Consider the following 18,236-nt stretch of genomic DNA (forward strand, 5'->3'; position numbering starts at 1 on the left):
AAAAGAAAAATCAGAAAGGAAGGAATGCTTTCTCTACTTTATTCACAATTGCAGCAGTTGAACTGTTTCACAGAAACTTCAGCACACCAGGTCTGAGTTACTATTTGATCAATCAACAAAATTAGTCTTTACAAAATATTTAATAAAAATTTTTTTCAAAATCCAAAACACCTACAAAGAAGTACTTTTCAAAATTGTTCACTTCATTTTGGAAATAAGTTGCCAACATCTACATTTCTATAGCAAAAAATAACGGCAGATGATAAATTTCCAACATTTTTTCTAGTGTAGGAAGGTATCTTCTTCAGCAATTCTACACTGAACAACAGGCTCACACTCACATATTTTAGAGGGAAGGACTACAGTAGATGTAGGTAAGAGACAGAAGCCAGCCAACAATCAGCATTCCTCAAGTCCATTTGACCTGCCTTCAGACATGCCCAATTTGATTTGTTATTCCTTAGCTTCTGCCCCTCGTGTGCATTTTTAACATGGGTGGTTTATTAATTTTCTCTCCACTTTGGAGATGTTTAAGCAGCGTCTGTCATCTGGTAAGGTTCTCTTCCTGTTCTGTACATTTGTCAATGTCCACCTAGTGACAGTACTCTTACTCTAGGCAAGTCTCAGCAGCAGCAGTGAACAGAGAAAGTACACAATATTGCTGCTGACACCACATACTCGCTGCCAATACCTACTTTAAAATTTATTTTTTCCTCTTCACACACTTTTTCCAGTGTTGGCTGTTGAATGTGAAACTCATAAAATTTTCCCTCGTGACCACTTCCCCTTCCATATCCATTTAGGATGTTTGAAATTATGGTTATTAAGAGTTGATTATTCAAAATACTGACAATGGAATTTAAAAGCCACAAAACAGTGTACAAGTGTATAGATAACCAACAGATGTTACAAATAAAGTCCCATATCTTACTGGTAAAACAGGGACTACACAAAACGCAATGAAAATGGGGAGAAAAGTAGTGTTTCAATCCAACAGTGACATACCCAGGCTGTGCTTACTGTAGATGTTAAAACAGAGGGAAATGCTCAAGAAGCAGTGACAGTAACTGTTTTAAAGGGTCGGTGGAAAAAGTTGGCACACTGTATGTTAGATCATGCCCTTAAAGCTACTATGTGCCAAAACAGACTTATCAGTTATATGGGAAATGACAGAAGCTGTACTAGAAGGTAATTTCAAAACTAAACTGAAACCTTGATTTAGAAAAGTTGACCCAAGGAAAAAAAAAATAAAAAAACCCGCAAAACAAATTTTAAAATAAAAAAGTTAGTGAAATTTCTTTGATTTCTTTGAAGATTTCATCTGAACAGTTTACTTTGTGCTCTCTAAAATGAGGACTTTGTCGAAACTTTTTTTGCTCATTCCTTCTACTCAAGACGTGCTTTCTTGTAGAGTGACTGGGGTTTACTTTTATTTCTGCAAATTTGACAAAATATCTATCTTCAGGAACTTAAATCACATTAACTAAAACCCATCTAGCTCAAAACTAAGTGTAACAAAGGTGAAAGAATGTCTATGCCAAGCATCAAAAAGCCTTCAATATAACAGTGGGATAACTTTGTATTATTTTGCATAAATTTGCATATTTAGTCTGGGGAGGAACGTACTCACACTGTTTTTGATACAAGTGAACTTATACTGTATGGGAGCAATTATTTCCCATGAGAATGGATGGGGTACTCAGACCTTAGGTGTTTTGAAACAAAAGTATTTAGATACAAGGTGTCTTATTACAAATTAATCACTAGTATAGTCTGAGGTTAAGGTTTCTTTTAATAATTTACCTGCTATGCAGTTAATTGTAACCACCAACTTCACAGCCATTGAACCTAAGATTTTAATGTGACCCGCAAGGGTGGTCAGTTTAATGGTACTGAGTTATGAAATCATTTCATTATTGGGTAAATTACTGAAATTCAGGTGACTTGGAATAATTACAACATGCCATGAAGAAGCACAATATTGGATACAAGAGTACCAAACGGATATAGTAATTTGGGGTTATGAAAGAGAAGACCCGCTTCTCAGGAAGCATCTATCTAGCCTTTAATGACTGACAGCACTAACTGAAAATTAGCATTAATAGGAGATTTCAGTGAGAGGCTGGGAAACTGGTTCTAACACCTTACTTACGCAAATACATTATATGAAGACCATAACAAAAACAAAGCAATGACAAGAAAGAAGCCAGAACTGAAAAGACTACAAAGCATAGAGTACTGGAAGTTTAGACAGCCCAGTTACTAAGAATGAATGCAAACTCAGTGATGTTAACAGTAAAAAGGATCTCCAAACACAACATGACTGCCCCTATGAACTTGATGAGAAGAAGCTATGGAGTAACCCGATTAGCAAGTTCAGTGCAGAAAACTCAGAACTTGATCTTGTGAAAAGCAAGTGAAACAATCTTGAAATGCTAAATTAAAAGATGATCCACTATGTAGAGAGAAAGTCTCTAACAAACAGCTCTTCTAGAAACATGGGAAAAGCAAGGCTTGTTATTATTTGGATATAACAGCATGGAGGAAAAGGTAGGAACTCATGTAGAGATGTACGAAGAAAAAAGTTACAAGCTTACTTATTTGTATTCCCAGATCAGCACAGAGCAAACCAAAAATCGTGCTTCTTTGAAAATTACATGAGCTGCTACAGAACATATATTAAAGGAGAGAAAACAGGATTCTTAACCTCAGCTAACCAAGTTTAGGATGATCGCAAATGCAGTTAAGCGGAAATCTGGAAAAGTTCCTGTAACAGGATCAGCTGGCTGCAGAACAATCCCTCAATCTTTATGAGTTTTCCCAGAGCAGAGCATTTTCTGTTCCATCCTTGCTCAAATATCTATTTCTTAGTGGTGTGAGCTAATAGCTACTTCTGACAGCATGCTTGGAGAGCAGTCACAACTGAACAGAAAAAGGTGACTTACTGTTTTTTTTTGTTTTCCCTTTCCCTCACTAAGCAAATAACTTTCATCAGCAGAAACAAAGAAAAGCAAATTATATGTGGTTCCAAGAAACCAGTTGCTGTGCAAGCTTTCTTTTCTGATATGGACTAACAATTCATATAAGTTCTCCTTTAATATCCAGCTTCTCATACATTTCAATTATCTAAACTCCATTACCTGAAAAAATCTGTTATCCAAATTAAGCACAAACATTTACCAACAATTTCTCCCAAAGGGCTCTTGACTTTAGCACAAATTCCATAGTGGCACCAATCTGCCTCTTTGAAAAGGTAGCTTCTTCTGTAATCTATCAAAAGCTGTGAAAGTGATACAGAGTGCTGAAAAGTAAGTATTTTCAGTGCCACCTTAAGTGCTAGCTTTAAGGTCATGCTGGTAACAAAACAACCTTACTGTCAATTGTCCTTATAAGTTAAAAGGGCTTGGCTTCCTTGTTAGGCAAGTGTTTTTTAGATTGTGATCAATGTAACGAAAGCACAAGGAAAAACTTTGTACAAATAAAAACTGAATGCTCTAAGAGGAAATGGCTTGAACAGATTTTTAGACAATGGTAGGAGTTTCCACCTATAAACTAAGTATGTGTATTCAAGTCCTTCTAAATACTCTAGCTCAATATTTTAAATTCACCTTGTGAGGAATGAGGGAGTATCAAACACCTGAGCTGAGGCTTACTCAATAGCTTGCCCACACACTGTGCAACAGCAACAAGTTATGAAAAAACAATTAAAAATATACACAAAGCAGAATGGCAAATACAGGAAATACATCATTATTTAAATGATTCAAATTCTATTGGCAACCATATTGCAACCAATGGTTTCAAAACTGTAAATACGATCATGGAAAACTGCAGAGGGGTAAAAGTTTTAACCTGAAAAAAACAAATAAGCACATAAGGGATTTCTGTTCCCTGACTTGGTAATATTTTCTTAATACATTGAATGACAGATTTAAACACATTGTGTTATTGAAAACAAGCTAGATAGATCAAAGTAGTATTGGAGAGTCATGTGTACAATAAAAACATCTGGAGCAAGTTTTACCAGCAAATCTTAGAAGGAAACAAAATTTTGACACCATAATAATACATTTTGATAGTACAACTCAGTCTTCCCATAAATCAAGTATAAAATGAGACTCTACCAAAGATTATGTTGGGAAAACTCAGAAAACGTACTCTGATGTTCCCTCCTGAGGGATAAAGAAACAGGAAGTCTGACTGTATTCCAAAATCACGACTACCTGAAGGAAATCCTCTGATGTAGCACACACTTAAATGACTGCCTTGTTGAAAATCTAACCATAGAATCCAAACAAAGGATGACAAAAAGTATTGCAGTTTGTGAACAAAATTCGGTCATTCTCTTTAAAGGATCAGACCAAGAACTGTGGACTAGCTTCATTCATATAGAGCTGAGGTTAAGAATTGCAGAATAGGCCGCTTGAAACAGTGGTTAAACACTTCAGGCAACCCCAGAGTGCTCAAAATGCCCAAAGATAGTCTTGATAGGTTTATTTCTTCGCCATTGATAATTTAGAGCTATTCACCAGAATGACTGATAAGTGAATCAATCAATCAGACAAAAGTGCACTTAGCAGAAACAGCCTTGATTCCTTTTGATCTGCGATAATGAAGTGCCACACTACAGAAGTGGATCTGGGTGGTAGAGCCTACTCATGCCCTTCAGCCCCAAAACCAACACCTGGAGCAGGGCATCATCATGAGTGATCTGGTATTTGAACACTAGTATGATTACACAGTGTCCCTAGACAGTACAACTGCCTTTCATAAGAAATCGTACTGGCAGTCCTTCAAACTTTGTGTGTGGCTGAGAACACGTGAAGCCCAAACTACTCTCTAAACACCTGTAACTTGCTAAAATCAAAATTTTTAGCTTAGAAAGGGAAGGCTACAGGTAGAGTTATTCCTGTAAGAATCAGCACAGAGACTACATTAAAAACAGAGTCCAGCATTCAGGTAAATTTTTTAGTAGGCCGAACAGAATTTGTGAAAAACTCAACACGTGTAATTTATGGGACTTTACACACCCTTCTGTAGGAATACACCAACTAATCACCAACTTTCCCCCATGATAAACATGAACTTAGCTTCAACTAGCTGGATGACTAAAGTGCTTGGCTTTTCAGGTAGGTTTTTACAAAACAATTCCAGAGTATTCAGCTATTACACAGTACCTAGAAGCAGTTATTGTACAGAATGTCCTCGTACTTTTCAAACACAGGTAGATATTTTGACTGCAGGTATAGGCATGTATATAAGAGACTTTCCTTACTATTTACACCAAACTCTAAGTCTCTAAGGTGGTTGGTGGGGTTTTCCTAAGTGGTTCTTAGATTCACAAGAACAACATTCACAAGTGTTTGCTGAAATAAACTTAGTCAGATAAACACGGTTACTTTACAGAAATATATCAAGATGATCACAAATCTTGGTTAAGTCTGGCTTAATAAAGTCAGAGCCCTGTTACGCAAGGAGTATTTTGCCAACACACAACTTTGGCTGGTAACATACAGCTCGGAGTAACAGCTTTCATTTAAACAGGTCCATGCCCTTCACTGTTAAGAAGCCAGGCGGAAAAAAAATAAAATTTAAGAATTAAAGCAGGACAAAAAGCAGATTATTTTTTAACAGACCTCACGTGATTTCCTGCATCAGAAAGAGGAGGAAATAGCTAAAACTGACTGATCACCTACTTCAAAGGGCAATAAAATTGCTGAGTTGCAGAAGCAGACCTTATAATCTGGACAGATGAGGAAATCATGCTATTTCTTCTTCTGTAACTTGACAGAGTAAGTCAAGCAGTGTAAAGGGATTCATGGCAAGAGTTTAGGGTTTTTTGTAGCTAAAGAAAACAAAGACACAAAGAAATAGGAAGTTATCACCTCATAGCTACTACTACTAAATATCTGTCTTTTAAAAAAAGAGGGAAGAAGATTAAATTACCTGAAAGTCATCATAAGGAAACAGTAGCATCTCACGTAAGCCATCATTCAAAATCTGCGTCTTCCTCTGAACGATGACATTTTCATAGTCTATTGGTTCTATGAGCTTTGGTTTTGCCTAGGGGGGGAAAAAAACGAAAGTAAATTCAAGTATATTGAGAAAAAATTACAGTTGCTGACTCAATTTAAGAGGTCACTCTTCAAAAAAACAGCAGAATGAGATTTCATCTACATCAAAAACTTAAAGTTTGCGTTTTAAATACTGTATGTCACACTATACCATATAGATAAGTGCAACCGATTATTAGAGACAAGCATGCTATTTGCCGCAGAGGAAGAAACAGAACTATTTCACAGAACACACTGAGTCAGAGCTTATCAGAGTAACCATGTATGTATTCTCACTGCAAAATTATAAAGATTTTACTAGTATCTTCCATTGGTGGTTACCTTTGCTTGATACTGCCCAGAAAGCTCTGATCTGGGTTTAGAAGGGATTAAAACAAACTTCACTCAAAAGCCAAGACTGAGCATTGTTTCAATTCAGCAGTAACCCACAGCAGGGGTGGGCTAATTGACATTCCTCCCTTTAGTTCCTTTTGCAAAATTCCCATAGGCCATCTTCTTCCTCCTAATTGCACAAGTAGCTTTCTTCAGTTATGATACACATTTAAACCCTGTACCGCTGTCAAGGCTTTATAGCTGGCTGCGCACAACCAGAGAGAAAAAAACCTTCACCCTGCCAAGCGTTCTATTAAGTGGTCAGATGGCAAAGCAGGTTTAGAAATAGCTCCCAAAGATGCAGCAGTGTCTCAGCATCCAAGCTAATGCAGAGTTGAAGTTATAACCTCGCTTGCACTTTCTGCATCACATTGTCAGACATAAAATTACAAGTTTATTTATTTGTTTAAGTGTCACTTAAAAGAGCCTTTTCAATTGATACTTTAAGATCAGTGGCACTAATTTCAAAGTAAAGTACGTGAAGCGTAAAAATATCAGCAAGGCCAGCTTACACCATCACTACAGGTAATCAGACAAGATGAGATTTATATATATCATTGCATAATTCATGTTAATAACCTTTCAAATTCCAGCTGTGCTACACAAAAGAAATGCCATTACGTCTAGCAGCAACTATTAACCATTAGTATATTAACAGCCATCCTCAGAAACCTTACAGGTGCTTACTTCATCCAAAAGTGAATCAAATTAATTTGTTTTTCAAGGAATTAGGAAAGCTTTAGTCAGAGAAAATTACCAGAGTTTTCAGGCTTATTTCACAGGCTGCTCAAAGAGTTACTTAAGACTCCCCCTACATCTACCATGTGGTAGTTCTACCATTAAGACAAATACAAAAATGTAACACAACATAATAGCCGAAAAGGCCAAAAAAGCAAAATCTGGAAAATAAATCCAACAAAACAATGAATGAAATGCAGCTTTGTCAATAGAAGTTGCTACAATTTACCGTCACATTGGAGGGATTTACTGAAAGTTCATAAGCTCTGTACCAACATGCTCAGCACAGAACAGTACAGCTAGGAGCCACAGTGGAAAGGGATTACCATGCCATCATTCTCCTCAGAAGAAATTGAGGACAGCTGTTCAGCCCACAGTATATTGTGCCCCAGGACATCCTGAGAGCTTAGCATCCGAGCCACAGCTGCTGCTACGTATTCTCCTTTCATTCATGAACAGGACTTATCACAAAGCCAAGAACTAACACAAGAGTCCATGAGAAAAGGCTTAGGCTTATGTTCACACACACATCTGTAGCTCGTGGCTGGACCATTTTGACTTCACTCAGAAAAGCACAGGAGAAGAACGTAAACACAGCATAGAAAGGGTTATATTTTCTCTAATGTACTTGCGGTTGCAAGAATACTTTGTAAAGTCTGCCTTTGAATATTTGGACTGCTGCAATCAATCTCAAACCACAGGAGGTCAGATGCACCTTCCTTACCCAATTATTTGACATATTTCCCAGCTGCAGGCTCTACCAAATTACCCCCTCACAAAATTTCAGGTTGATTATTCCCACTGTGCTTGATGCTTATCAGATAATTACAAAGACATTCCAGTAACTTCACCCACCCTCTCCACCTATTCACCAAGGCAACACAAGACAGAGATAACAGAGTATGAAGAGCCCCTCCAACTTTACTGCTTTTTAAATGAAATACAAGACAAAATCTATCATTCCGAAAACAAGACACCCTTTGCTCACCTTACCTTACTTTTAAATAAGCAACGGATGTCCCTTTATCTGCACAGGCAGGCAAGATGCTCCCTTGTCAATCAAGCTTGAGCTCTTGTGCAGAATAATCTTATGTTAAAACAAAGCTTAGAGAGTAATACAGTACTACAGAAGTGATATGCAACTTGCAGCAGTGACAGGTTGGTTTCAGTGTGGTGCAGGATGACTGACTATAAGAAGAAATGAATGTAGATACTCCAAATTAGGCAGGGTCTAAGAAATGAGTAGAGGAGAAAGTTCATTTGAGTTCTGCATACTACCAGTCTCTTCTGTTAGCTAAAGATTTGGCTTTGCAACTGCATTGATCTATATGAAAGGAAAGCTAAGACTAGAAGGACCCTCCCTTCTCTCATGGCATATTCCTGAGCCTTTTTGCACTCGTACCAGCAACTGGACTATCATATTTTGAGACAGATTAAGAGGTGATCTGGCTTTGGAAAGTTCCTCTCAACCAGCGGGTTTTCGGCCAGACTGGCTCTCTGAAATGTTGATTAGATGGCTGCATCACCACTTATGCCGGTAGATGGGACCCTTTCAGATGCAGGAGAGACCCAGATTATTAAACAGAACACAAAACTCCTTCCTCATTAAAAGCAGTTGCAAAAATATTTGAATTCCATTATGCAGCTTCAGCTTTAGAATATCCTTTAAAAAAATTAATTCAGGCCACATATTCTATTATAATACACTGAAAACACCATTTGGGAAGCCTTTTACAGGAAAGAAGAAAAACATGGTCAATACAGTCAGAAATTTCACATCTCAGAACATCTACTGTCTGAACTAGGAAGCACATAGATCACAGCATCAATTCATCTAACTGGTAGCAAAGGAAAGCTGTCATCTCAAATGGGTAATGGATTTTTATGTGGTGGTACATGTGACCAGCATTTTCATCCTTCCCTCCCTGGCGCTGAAGAGCTATGTTCATTCTCCCATTAATTCTCTTGCAAAGATGATAGGTGAAGACTGGAAGAAACAGAGCTCTGGCTCCTCTCATTTTACCAGCAAAAATAGAGGAAAAGAACTACTTCTTAGAACAGTGTAATTAAAATTATCTCAGGGGTGCACACATACAAAAAATAAATCACTTCTCTAGCACAGCTAATTCAAAACCCAAAGATGCAAATATACTACAGCTTCAGATAGTATCCAATTCATTGCAAACGCACGTGTTCACACTCTAGTCACAAAACAGGTCCACCACTACCATGAAATTGGTAAAGAACCTTAAAAGTAAGCCAGCTTTTGCTCACATGCCAGAAATACAAGATTTTAAAAGAATCCTTGGTCATTAAAAGCTTTTAAAGAATATAAAGCTCTCTGTAGTTGAGGTCCTGAATATATACCTCTCCTCTAAGTCAATGGGACACAGAGGTAGTTAGCAGCAACAGATAACCACACCATCTTCCTGATGAATTAGTAGAGTACTTGATTTGCAGAAATACAATTTCTGTAAAAATTCATGAAGAATTTGTTTTCCCAGGTTTCTCCAGTGTTACCCATTTTTTTTCTTAGTCATTTGTCAGATTCAAAAGGAAGAGGATGTTTTATCAGTTTGAATCAGATATGAAAAAAAAAAGAAAACAATAAACAGCACACTGACTTTGGCATTTAGCCAAACCTACAACACCACAAGGAAGCATATTATATCTCTGCAACTCTTCTTCAAAAGAGATTTTCCTATCTATTATTTCATATAATTTAAGAAAAAAGATGCCAGCTAGGTACAATATTGTTGAATATGATTTGTAGGAAGATAAAACAGCGAAGTAGCTGCCATATCATTTGGGGTTTTTGCCAGTGGACTATAAGTATGGAAAAAAGAAATGGGAAGCACTTCAAAACAGCAGTGATGACACCCAGGTGGGAATCATTTTAATCTGCCAGAATATTTGGACAAGCAGTGTCAAAAGCCATCAAATAATAGGAATTTTAAGTTAGGAGTTCAATGACTGCCTACATTATACATTACAGTAAAAATACAGTACGTTTTCTTGTATGTTTAAACTGAGAGAAATGTTATCATCTCATCTTTTCACAAAATAAAGGATGGTTAGGTTGAGCACATGGAGTATTGTTAGGTTCACGATACAAAACATCATTTACCTTACAAAACATATTTAGCACACACATCTGCTAATTAACAAGTCCCATAAAGAGCAGAATGGAGGTACAAGTGCTGGCAGGCAACACAGCATACAAATCGATGAACACATGGTGTTATGTATTTTTCAACATTGGGTTGAGGCAAGCCACTTCACAGAAATAAGACTAACAAATACTAAACACAAGTAACAGCACCCTGTATCTTACTGACCCATAACCACAATAAACTCAAAATAAATAGCCCAGGTTGAGTTATTTTTTTTAATCAACTTATACTTTCAAAAAATTATATGTATCCTAGAGCTTATTCTTAAACATTACGTTACCCATTACCCCCTTTCTTAGGTTTGATTAACTTTGTGATGAAAACTTTGGGGCAATGGAAGAGAATAAGCTGTTACAGGTTTATGTGGAAAAACTACCACTATGTATATATTTAGCAACAATTAGCTTTCATTGACAAATTCAAAACTTTAAAGTCTTGAAAGAATGAAATGCATTAAGTCATCTGTTCTCATGCTTACATAAACAGATCGTAAGCGCCTACTGGGGCTACAGATATAGTGAGACATACAAAGAGCAGACAGTTATACAGGCTTTTATTGTGCAGAGTTTTCTTTAAAACAGAAGAATTAACTTCTCCTTCCTGCCCCTAACTTCAGCTGGAAGTCTGCAAAGTCTTGTTCTATTGTTCACCTAAGTCTTCAGGGGGCTGTAACAGAAGAGAATGGGGTTTCCAAAACTCAATGAACATAGTTTAAATTGCAAAGCATTGTGCTCTTATTTATATTAATTATTTTGTTGATGGTTAAGGTCCATTTAAACATGAACACTCTTCAGAGCTTGAATATTTTGGCAAGACCTTCTATATTGCCAGTATTTACCTCCGTCTGTTAATACAGATGCAGTTCCAGTTGTTTAACTTCTAGTCTGCTCTGTGATTTGCTTTAACTTCAGATGTGAAGCATGCCGAGTCCCATAAAGTTCTCTTATCGGCACAGAAACTTCTAATGTTAGATTCAGACTGAGGCAACGCTCTGTTGGACAGAGGAGCTCAGGTGTCTCATTTTATAATGCCAGTGTGTTTCCAAGCAGAAAGATGGTTTCACAAGTTACAACTACCCAGAAATATCATCTGATTTGGTAAGCAGGTACTACTTCTGACTATTAAAATGCAACTAGACAGCACATACACTCATTTGGTAACTTCTACAACAGCTAGCACAACAGCAGTTCACGACAAGTACGGTTTTGAGGCACCACCCGGAAAATCTAAATACTTTTTCCATGGGCTCTTCTTGCTTGTTAACCTCAAAAGCAAAGTTATGACACAATCTAATTCGAATCACAGGAAAACAAGAGAGCACACGTACTAAAGTACTGGCACCGAAAGAAGCAAGTAACTCCTTTTGTAAGCCTACCCACCTATCCAAGGAAAGTTATTTGATTGAAAGCTGTGCCTAAATTAACATTGATTCAATATCACATGGGATGCTTTCATTTATAAATACAGTCCCCTCAATACTCTAGCAGAGTCTCTGTGAACTGCATTTAAAAGGATCAAATGAATAGCACAAGAAAGTTGTTTCTTCATTGAAGTCCTCACAGCTGATTCTCTCTCATCTTTATAAAAAATACCCAAAAACCCTCAAGTGCTAGGTAAATCACACTACAATTGCCCATACAAACGGAATACATCCACATCTGAAAGAATGTTTTAGGCAACAGTCAATGAGAAGTAGTGCCAGAGTCAACAAGAAGCCTCCTGTTACAAATGCTTTTGAGGACTGCTATCTAATAGGTTTCTAAGGTTTCTGCTGTTTATGTTTTGTTACACCAACTAGAAATGTTATCAATCTTACTTATTACTTTACTGCACCCTATACCAGTGAGAAACTATCTACTCACTGCGGCAGTAAAAACCTACTGCGACATCACAACCCAGTGAAATAAAAATGGATCCAAGTGTCAGTTTTAAATGAAACATAGCGCCCTACTTCTTGTTTTGTGCCTAGCAGAACATTTAGTGCTAAGTGTTCCTTGCACAATTTCATCATTTTCCTCAATAAACTAGACAAAAGCAGAAGCAAAATGGGATATCATGCCATCTATAATTATATGCCATATATACACTTGCCTATATACGTAACAGATTAACACCAAAATAGCAACTGAAATGACAACGAAGACATATTTTATGTGACCTATGTAGAACCTAAATGTTCTCCCCTTGAAATATTGACCTTTGTTTTCAATGTACCCACTTAATCTGAAAATTTAAAAAGGGAGTGCAAACACTGGAGGTATATCAATCCATGAATACTAGAGTAAGTAGCACCTGAAAAATTATAAGGTTGTACTTCAGAACTGGTCACAGGTAAAGACAGTGATGTTCTGCACTTTTTCCCCAAGTATTGGGGAAGCTTGCTGATCAACTGCAGTATGCTAAGTATCTGCAGAAACACTAATATTCTCTTTGAGTATTCATGGGGGAATAAAAACAGTTCTAAATAAAGCTAAACATTCCAAAGGCAGGAAAGTACACACAAGATTAGCTCATATTGTACTGATGAAAATCTGGACCAGAAATCAGAACACACCCATACAAAAAAAAAAATACCATTTACTAACAACGGCTCTGAACGGAACACAACTAAAGAAAACAGTGTAAAGTGCAAAAACATTTGTCTTACTAATACACATGTAAGCATTCAGCTACATATAGGAACAATTCCCATGAAGTTACAGATGTGTATTACAAAATGCAGACAGCCAAAATGTTTTAGTTCAATTCTTAAAATGCATAGCACGAAGCTCAAATAACTGGTGGACTGTAATCAGAGGATCAGAGCTCCCCCTAACTTCAACCACAGCCAGACAAATAAAGAGAAGACCACCATCCTTTAATTCAACAATTAAGTAAAATTGGAATTTTAGTAAGTATTGTCAAAGTACTTCTTTCTACTGATATATAAGTTACTAGTCTAACAATCCTTCTCTGGTACTTGAAAAGATTTATCATCCTAGCTGGAGAGAGTTGGTGGATCCACTACAGCTTGCCTGCGTTCTCTTGATGGACTATTAAAATCCCAATATCTTATTTGATAACTCTCTCCACATATGGAAATATTCCTTTGCCCCTCACTGAAGTTACTTTAAAACTTCAAATTCCCAAATAACATGCATTGAAGACATTGAAAAATAGATCCTTTAACAGAAGTACATCTGAATGACTTAGGCAGTTCTTAGAAGATTTAAGTAAAATTTAAGTGTTTCAGATACAGAGTTCAACTATAGTTTAACTGAAAGATATGCCGGACGGTTAGAAAAATAGAGGTGTTCAAATATATTTTGAAGCATTAATAGATTTCATTCTATGTTTAAAGAGTTGTACAACTAGACGGAACAGACACTGAAAAGCAGCTAGTATGAAAACCAAATTCCAAGTCACACTCAGAGAGAGTCAAAGACTTCGTAAATCAGAACAGCAAAAATTACTTGAAAAGGCAAACAACACACAAAGAATCAAACATAAACACACCTTCTTCATAACTAAGAATGCTGGAATTTCTCATTAGCATCAGATTAAGCTGTTTTGCACTGGCAGACAGAACTAGAATTATTAAAGAGAAGAGACAGCTTGTTTAAACAACTCTTACCGGCACTACCACAGCACTCTCCACTTCTACTTCACAGGGACCTGCATCCTTGCTCTGTTGCGGAGACTCAATAATAAGCTCTTTCTTAGGATTTCTGTTTGTTCTTGCCTGCATTCTTTGACTGAAAATACAAGCAGCAGCAAAACTGTATGCCTTTTGGCATCAAAGTAATCAACATGCCAGTGATCCAGTGAAAACAATAGCTTTTCCCCCCTCACAGAGGCAGCAGAAAAGTACAAACTAGCCTAACTTCTCAGCTGCAGTTTGCTAAATCTGTCATTGTTGGAAGGCATGACAGACAAAGTCCAGCCCCCAGGCTGGAAAAAAAAAAAAGGTGGATCCCTTTTAATGAGTCAAACAAAAGAAAATGTGCATCTAAAATGACCATATAAAAGTCTAAATCTTTCACAGCCCTTATAAAATAAAGGCTTCCTTTTTTTTTTTTTTTTTTAAATAGCCCCTTATTGAATTGACAACTGGGGCTTTTTAGAAGTATAAAGCCTCAAGCGGCACTTCTTTTTTATATTAATATCAGTTACTATCAACAATCAGCCACTAACCAAATACATTCTCCAGGACTAATGGACTACTTTTTGTCAAGGAGAGAGTCAGGGTGAGGATGCTTTTTAATCTTAGTGCTAAATCCATATTAAAAATTTACTTTAATGTCAAATCTTCTAGACAGTATAAATCCTATATACTCCACACAGACACTAACTCCAAAATAAAATACCCCCCTTCTTTATACCTTCAGCTTTTAAGCACTTAATTTGTCAAGTAAATTACCAGACTCCCTCAGCCTCTTTCTTCTCCAGCCAGTTAGCTCACTTCTGTCTGACACATTACTAGCACTCTCAGCTCATTCCTCCCTCCTTAGAACCCTCCAGCATTGTAGATATCCATCACTGATTGCCCTCCAGAAAAACACTGAGCAGACAATACAACAAAACCCTCACACACAAGAAAAGCCACTTGAGGGAATCTCATCTCTCCAACCATGAAGACAAGTCAGTCCTCATTGGCTGCCTTTGGCTTCAATAGGATTTTCTTTTTGCTGCCAGTACAGAACACTGGAGTATTTCCCTTGTGTTGTGAACAGTTTTCAGAAGTGTCTTTTGGCCTCGTGATTCAAGGCTATGCAGGGCTCAGTGATAAACAGCTTCCATTCCTGTCCTCGACTGCAACATCAACTCAAGCCATGCTTCAGCTTGGCTTTTGTAATCCACTTTGCTCTCCTATACATCACTGCTTACAGACACACTCACAAAAGAAGAGGCAACAATTTTTATCAGGATCATTTCTTTATAACTTTTTAGTGCAGTGCAAAGCATTTCTGTTCTGACATTTCTGTTTATTTTGAAGGTTTGACTAATCAAGCTCCCCAACACACGACTGTGGGTTAAATTATTCCTAAAAGAGACGACCTTGATGAGCAGTTTCCTCTAGGTTTTGAGAGGGGGTACTTCAGTTTTCCCTTTGTTTCTTTCTATTACTGAGGCCTTGCAACCTCCAAGTGTACAAACCTCAGCAGCTGTATTTACCAACGAAAAAAATAGATCTGAGAGAAAACTCAACTCCTCAGAGAAGCACACTTTTTTTTTTAGACTCCCTGTCTACTAAAGCAACCAGACAACTGTGGAAACTTAAGCCATCACTTTCAGTCAATTCTCAATTCTGCTCAACAGTTAATTATCTCATTTCAATGTAAGTGACATCCTAAACTTAACTTAACATGAATTTTTTACCTATTTTCTAACAGAAGAGTCACCTTAACCTGCTAGAAGCAGACTGAGTTGTGGAGAACCTCAAATATCCTCATTTACTGCTAGTATTTTTAAGATGGCACAACTTCAGCACAGTTTTCTTACCCTTCAGACCTAGCAGAAGATCACAGAATCATAGAATAGTTTTGGTTGGAAGAGACCTTAAAGATCACCTAGTTCCAACATCCCTGCCATGGTTAGGGACATTCTAGATCAAGCTGCCCAAGGCCCCATCCAACCTGGCCTTGAACACCTCCAGGGACAAGGCAGCCACAGCTTCCCTGGGCAACCTGTGCCAGTGCCTCACCACTCTCACAGTGGAGAAATTTCTCCTTCTGTCTAGTCTAAATCTGCCCCTCTCCAGTTTATACGCATTGCCCCTCATCCTATCACTACAAGCCTTTGTAAACAGTCCTTCCCCAGCTTTCTTGTAGCCCCTTCAGGTACTGGAAGGTCACTATAAGGTCTCCTCAGAGCCTTCTCTTCTCCAGGCTGAACAATCCCAGCTCTCTCAGCCTGTCCATGCGTGTTACTATCCCTTTCTCTTCGCCTCTCTGCTCTCATACTCACATAAGATATTGTTATTTCAGCTTACTCCAATTGTGAAATAGAATCTGACCAAGAGTTTGCCCATGCTCATCCATAATGTAGGCCCCTTTTTCTTAATGAACTGAAGGAATTAATAAAATTAACTATTAGTCATTAAGCTTGTCTTTTTCTCTAGGAAAAAACAAGTTGAATGCATTTACTTTATAAAGCAGTCTCTCTACTATGTAGACACCAAACTCTAGAAAACAATAATCTATAAAGCTTCTTTAAGAGTTAAGAAGCCAGCAGTTTGGTCAAATTTACAAAAACAGATCTTCCTGTGTAAATGAAGGTAGACAATAGTTCAAGAACATTCAGCTATACTTCACTTGTACTTTGTACCAGCCCCTTTTGTTTTCAGAAAACGGAAGTACAGAACAGCTTAGACTAAATTATACCATTATTTGAGGATGCAGCTGCCAAACAGGAATTCATTTCTTTGAGATGGGCTGCAATTATACTTAACTGCAACCAAAAATACACATCCTTACGATGCACAAAGCACTTGCAAACACTCACAGTAATAAAGACTTCAAATACTATTTATTCTGGCTAATGTAACCAAGAATTCTACTTTTTAACTGCAACATTGTTTTATCCTGGTCAGGTATTTCTCTCTTGAATGCATCTGGATTATTTCAATTCAGTATAAACATGATTCCCCCTCCATCATTCTCCCTGTTCTTCTCAAAACAAGATGAAGGACAAAGAAAGCCAACAAGTCGACCTTTTCATAACATCAGATTAAAGATACAAAAGTTATTTTTTCCTGCTGAATGGTTAATGTTATTTCTAGCTCGCATTTCATTAACACACATATGCTGTTAGAGGATGTTCTTATGTTTAACAAGAAAAGTGTGAAGTGGTACCTTCGGAGCTACGCCCTGCACGAAACAGACTTTAATTGCTAATTGATATACATTTCCAGCATTTACTGTATGCCAAGGCCTTCATGATTATCTCAATAATTTAATTCATACGCACACAAAAAGAGATACTGCTTCCCCAGGCACCACACAGACAAAAGAGATAAGTTACTTTAATAATGAAGTATACTGAAAAAAATATAGCATTAACACATTACAACACACACAAAAAAAACCAAAACAAAAAACAAAGAAAAATTAAAAACAGGACTTTAAGACACACTGAACATTTATCAATTTGTTACATTACCTGTAGTTCTAAAACACTGAACTGGAATTAAAAAAAATATATATATACTACTCAATTTGTTGCATTGGGCCATTATCTTAATAAGGATCAAGAAAACAATGCATGTACAAAAAGAATGTCACCGCACCAACATTATTTGACTGCATTTCCAACACGATTCACAAAATTGCAAAAACTAGCTGAAGAGACCTATCAGCAAAAGAGATTATTATGAAAACAACGCATTTCACCTTTTACAAACACATTGTCTTGAAGAGCTTCTCATGGTACTTTTAACAACAGTACTTTTCATCTTATTTTCAATAGTCAAATAGTTGGCTCTCTTCTTGTTCAGGAATTACCTAAGTACAAAATTACACAGGTAAAAATGTTCCCAGTATTCTCAGCATCCCCGAGTGACTCATCCAGCAAATTTGCTGCTGAAAAGACAAGCTTCCCACATACATCCTCTTATTCCTTTAAATCACTTTTCACTCCAAGTGCTTGCTTTCCTAATGCACAATACCACATAGTGAAGAGTAAGCGATTGCAAGGGAACAGCACACGTGCATTTCCTCTGAACTTTGATGCAAGAAAGGATGACTACCCAGCCTCACTGTAGGAAAAGGTTAAAACTCAAGCAGTTTGGTTTGATGGTACTTCTTTTACTCCAAGTCCCACTTACAACCTGCATCAAAAATCACTAAACCTTATTCAGCAACCAATATCAGCATTCACTAAATCTACCAGCTATAATCAC

General features: G+C 37.2%; 1 protein-coding gene across 16 annotated transcripts in view; it reads right to left on the bottom strand.

Moving 5' to 3' along the window:
• Positions 1-18,236, bottom strand: part of DOCK9 (dedicator of cytokinesis 9) — a 120,597-nt gene that overhangs the window by 76,474 nt on the left and 25,887 nt on the right. For 10 of the 16 annotated variants that reach the window (XM_069878801.1, XM_069878783.1, XM_069878756.1 and 7 more), the window contains exon 2: positions 5,947-6,063. In XM_069878801.1, coding sequence (XP_069734902.1) covers positions 5,947-6,063 — 117 coding nt within the window. Of the gene's footprint in view, positions 1-5,946; positions 6,064-13,970; positions 14,237-18,236 lie in introns of those variants that run through there. The other 6 variants (XM_069878810.1, XM_069878792.1, XM_069878828.1 and 3 more) reach the window with 1 other exon arrangement.

Source organism: Phaenicophaeus curvirostris, chromosome 1 (genome assembly GCF_032191515.1).
Source record: "Phaenicophaeus curvirostris isolate KB17595 chromosome 1, BPBGC_Pcur_1.0, whole genome shotgun sequence".
NCBI lineage: Eukaryota > Metazoa > Chordata > Aves > Cuculiformes > Cuculidae > Phaenicophaeus > Phaenicophaeus curvirostris.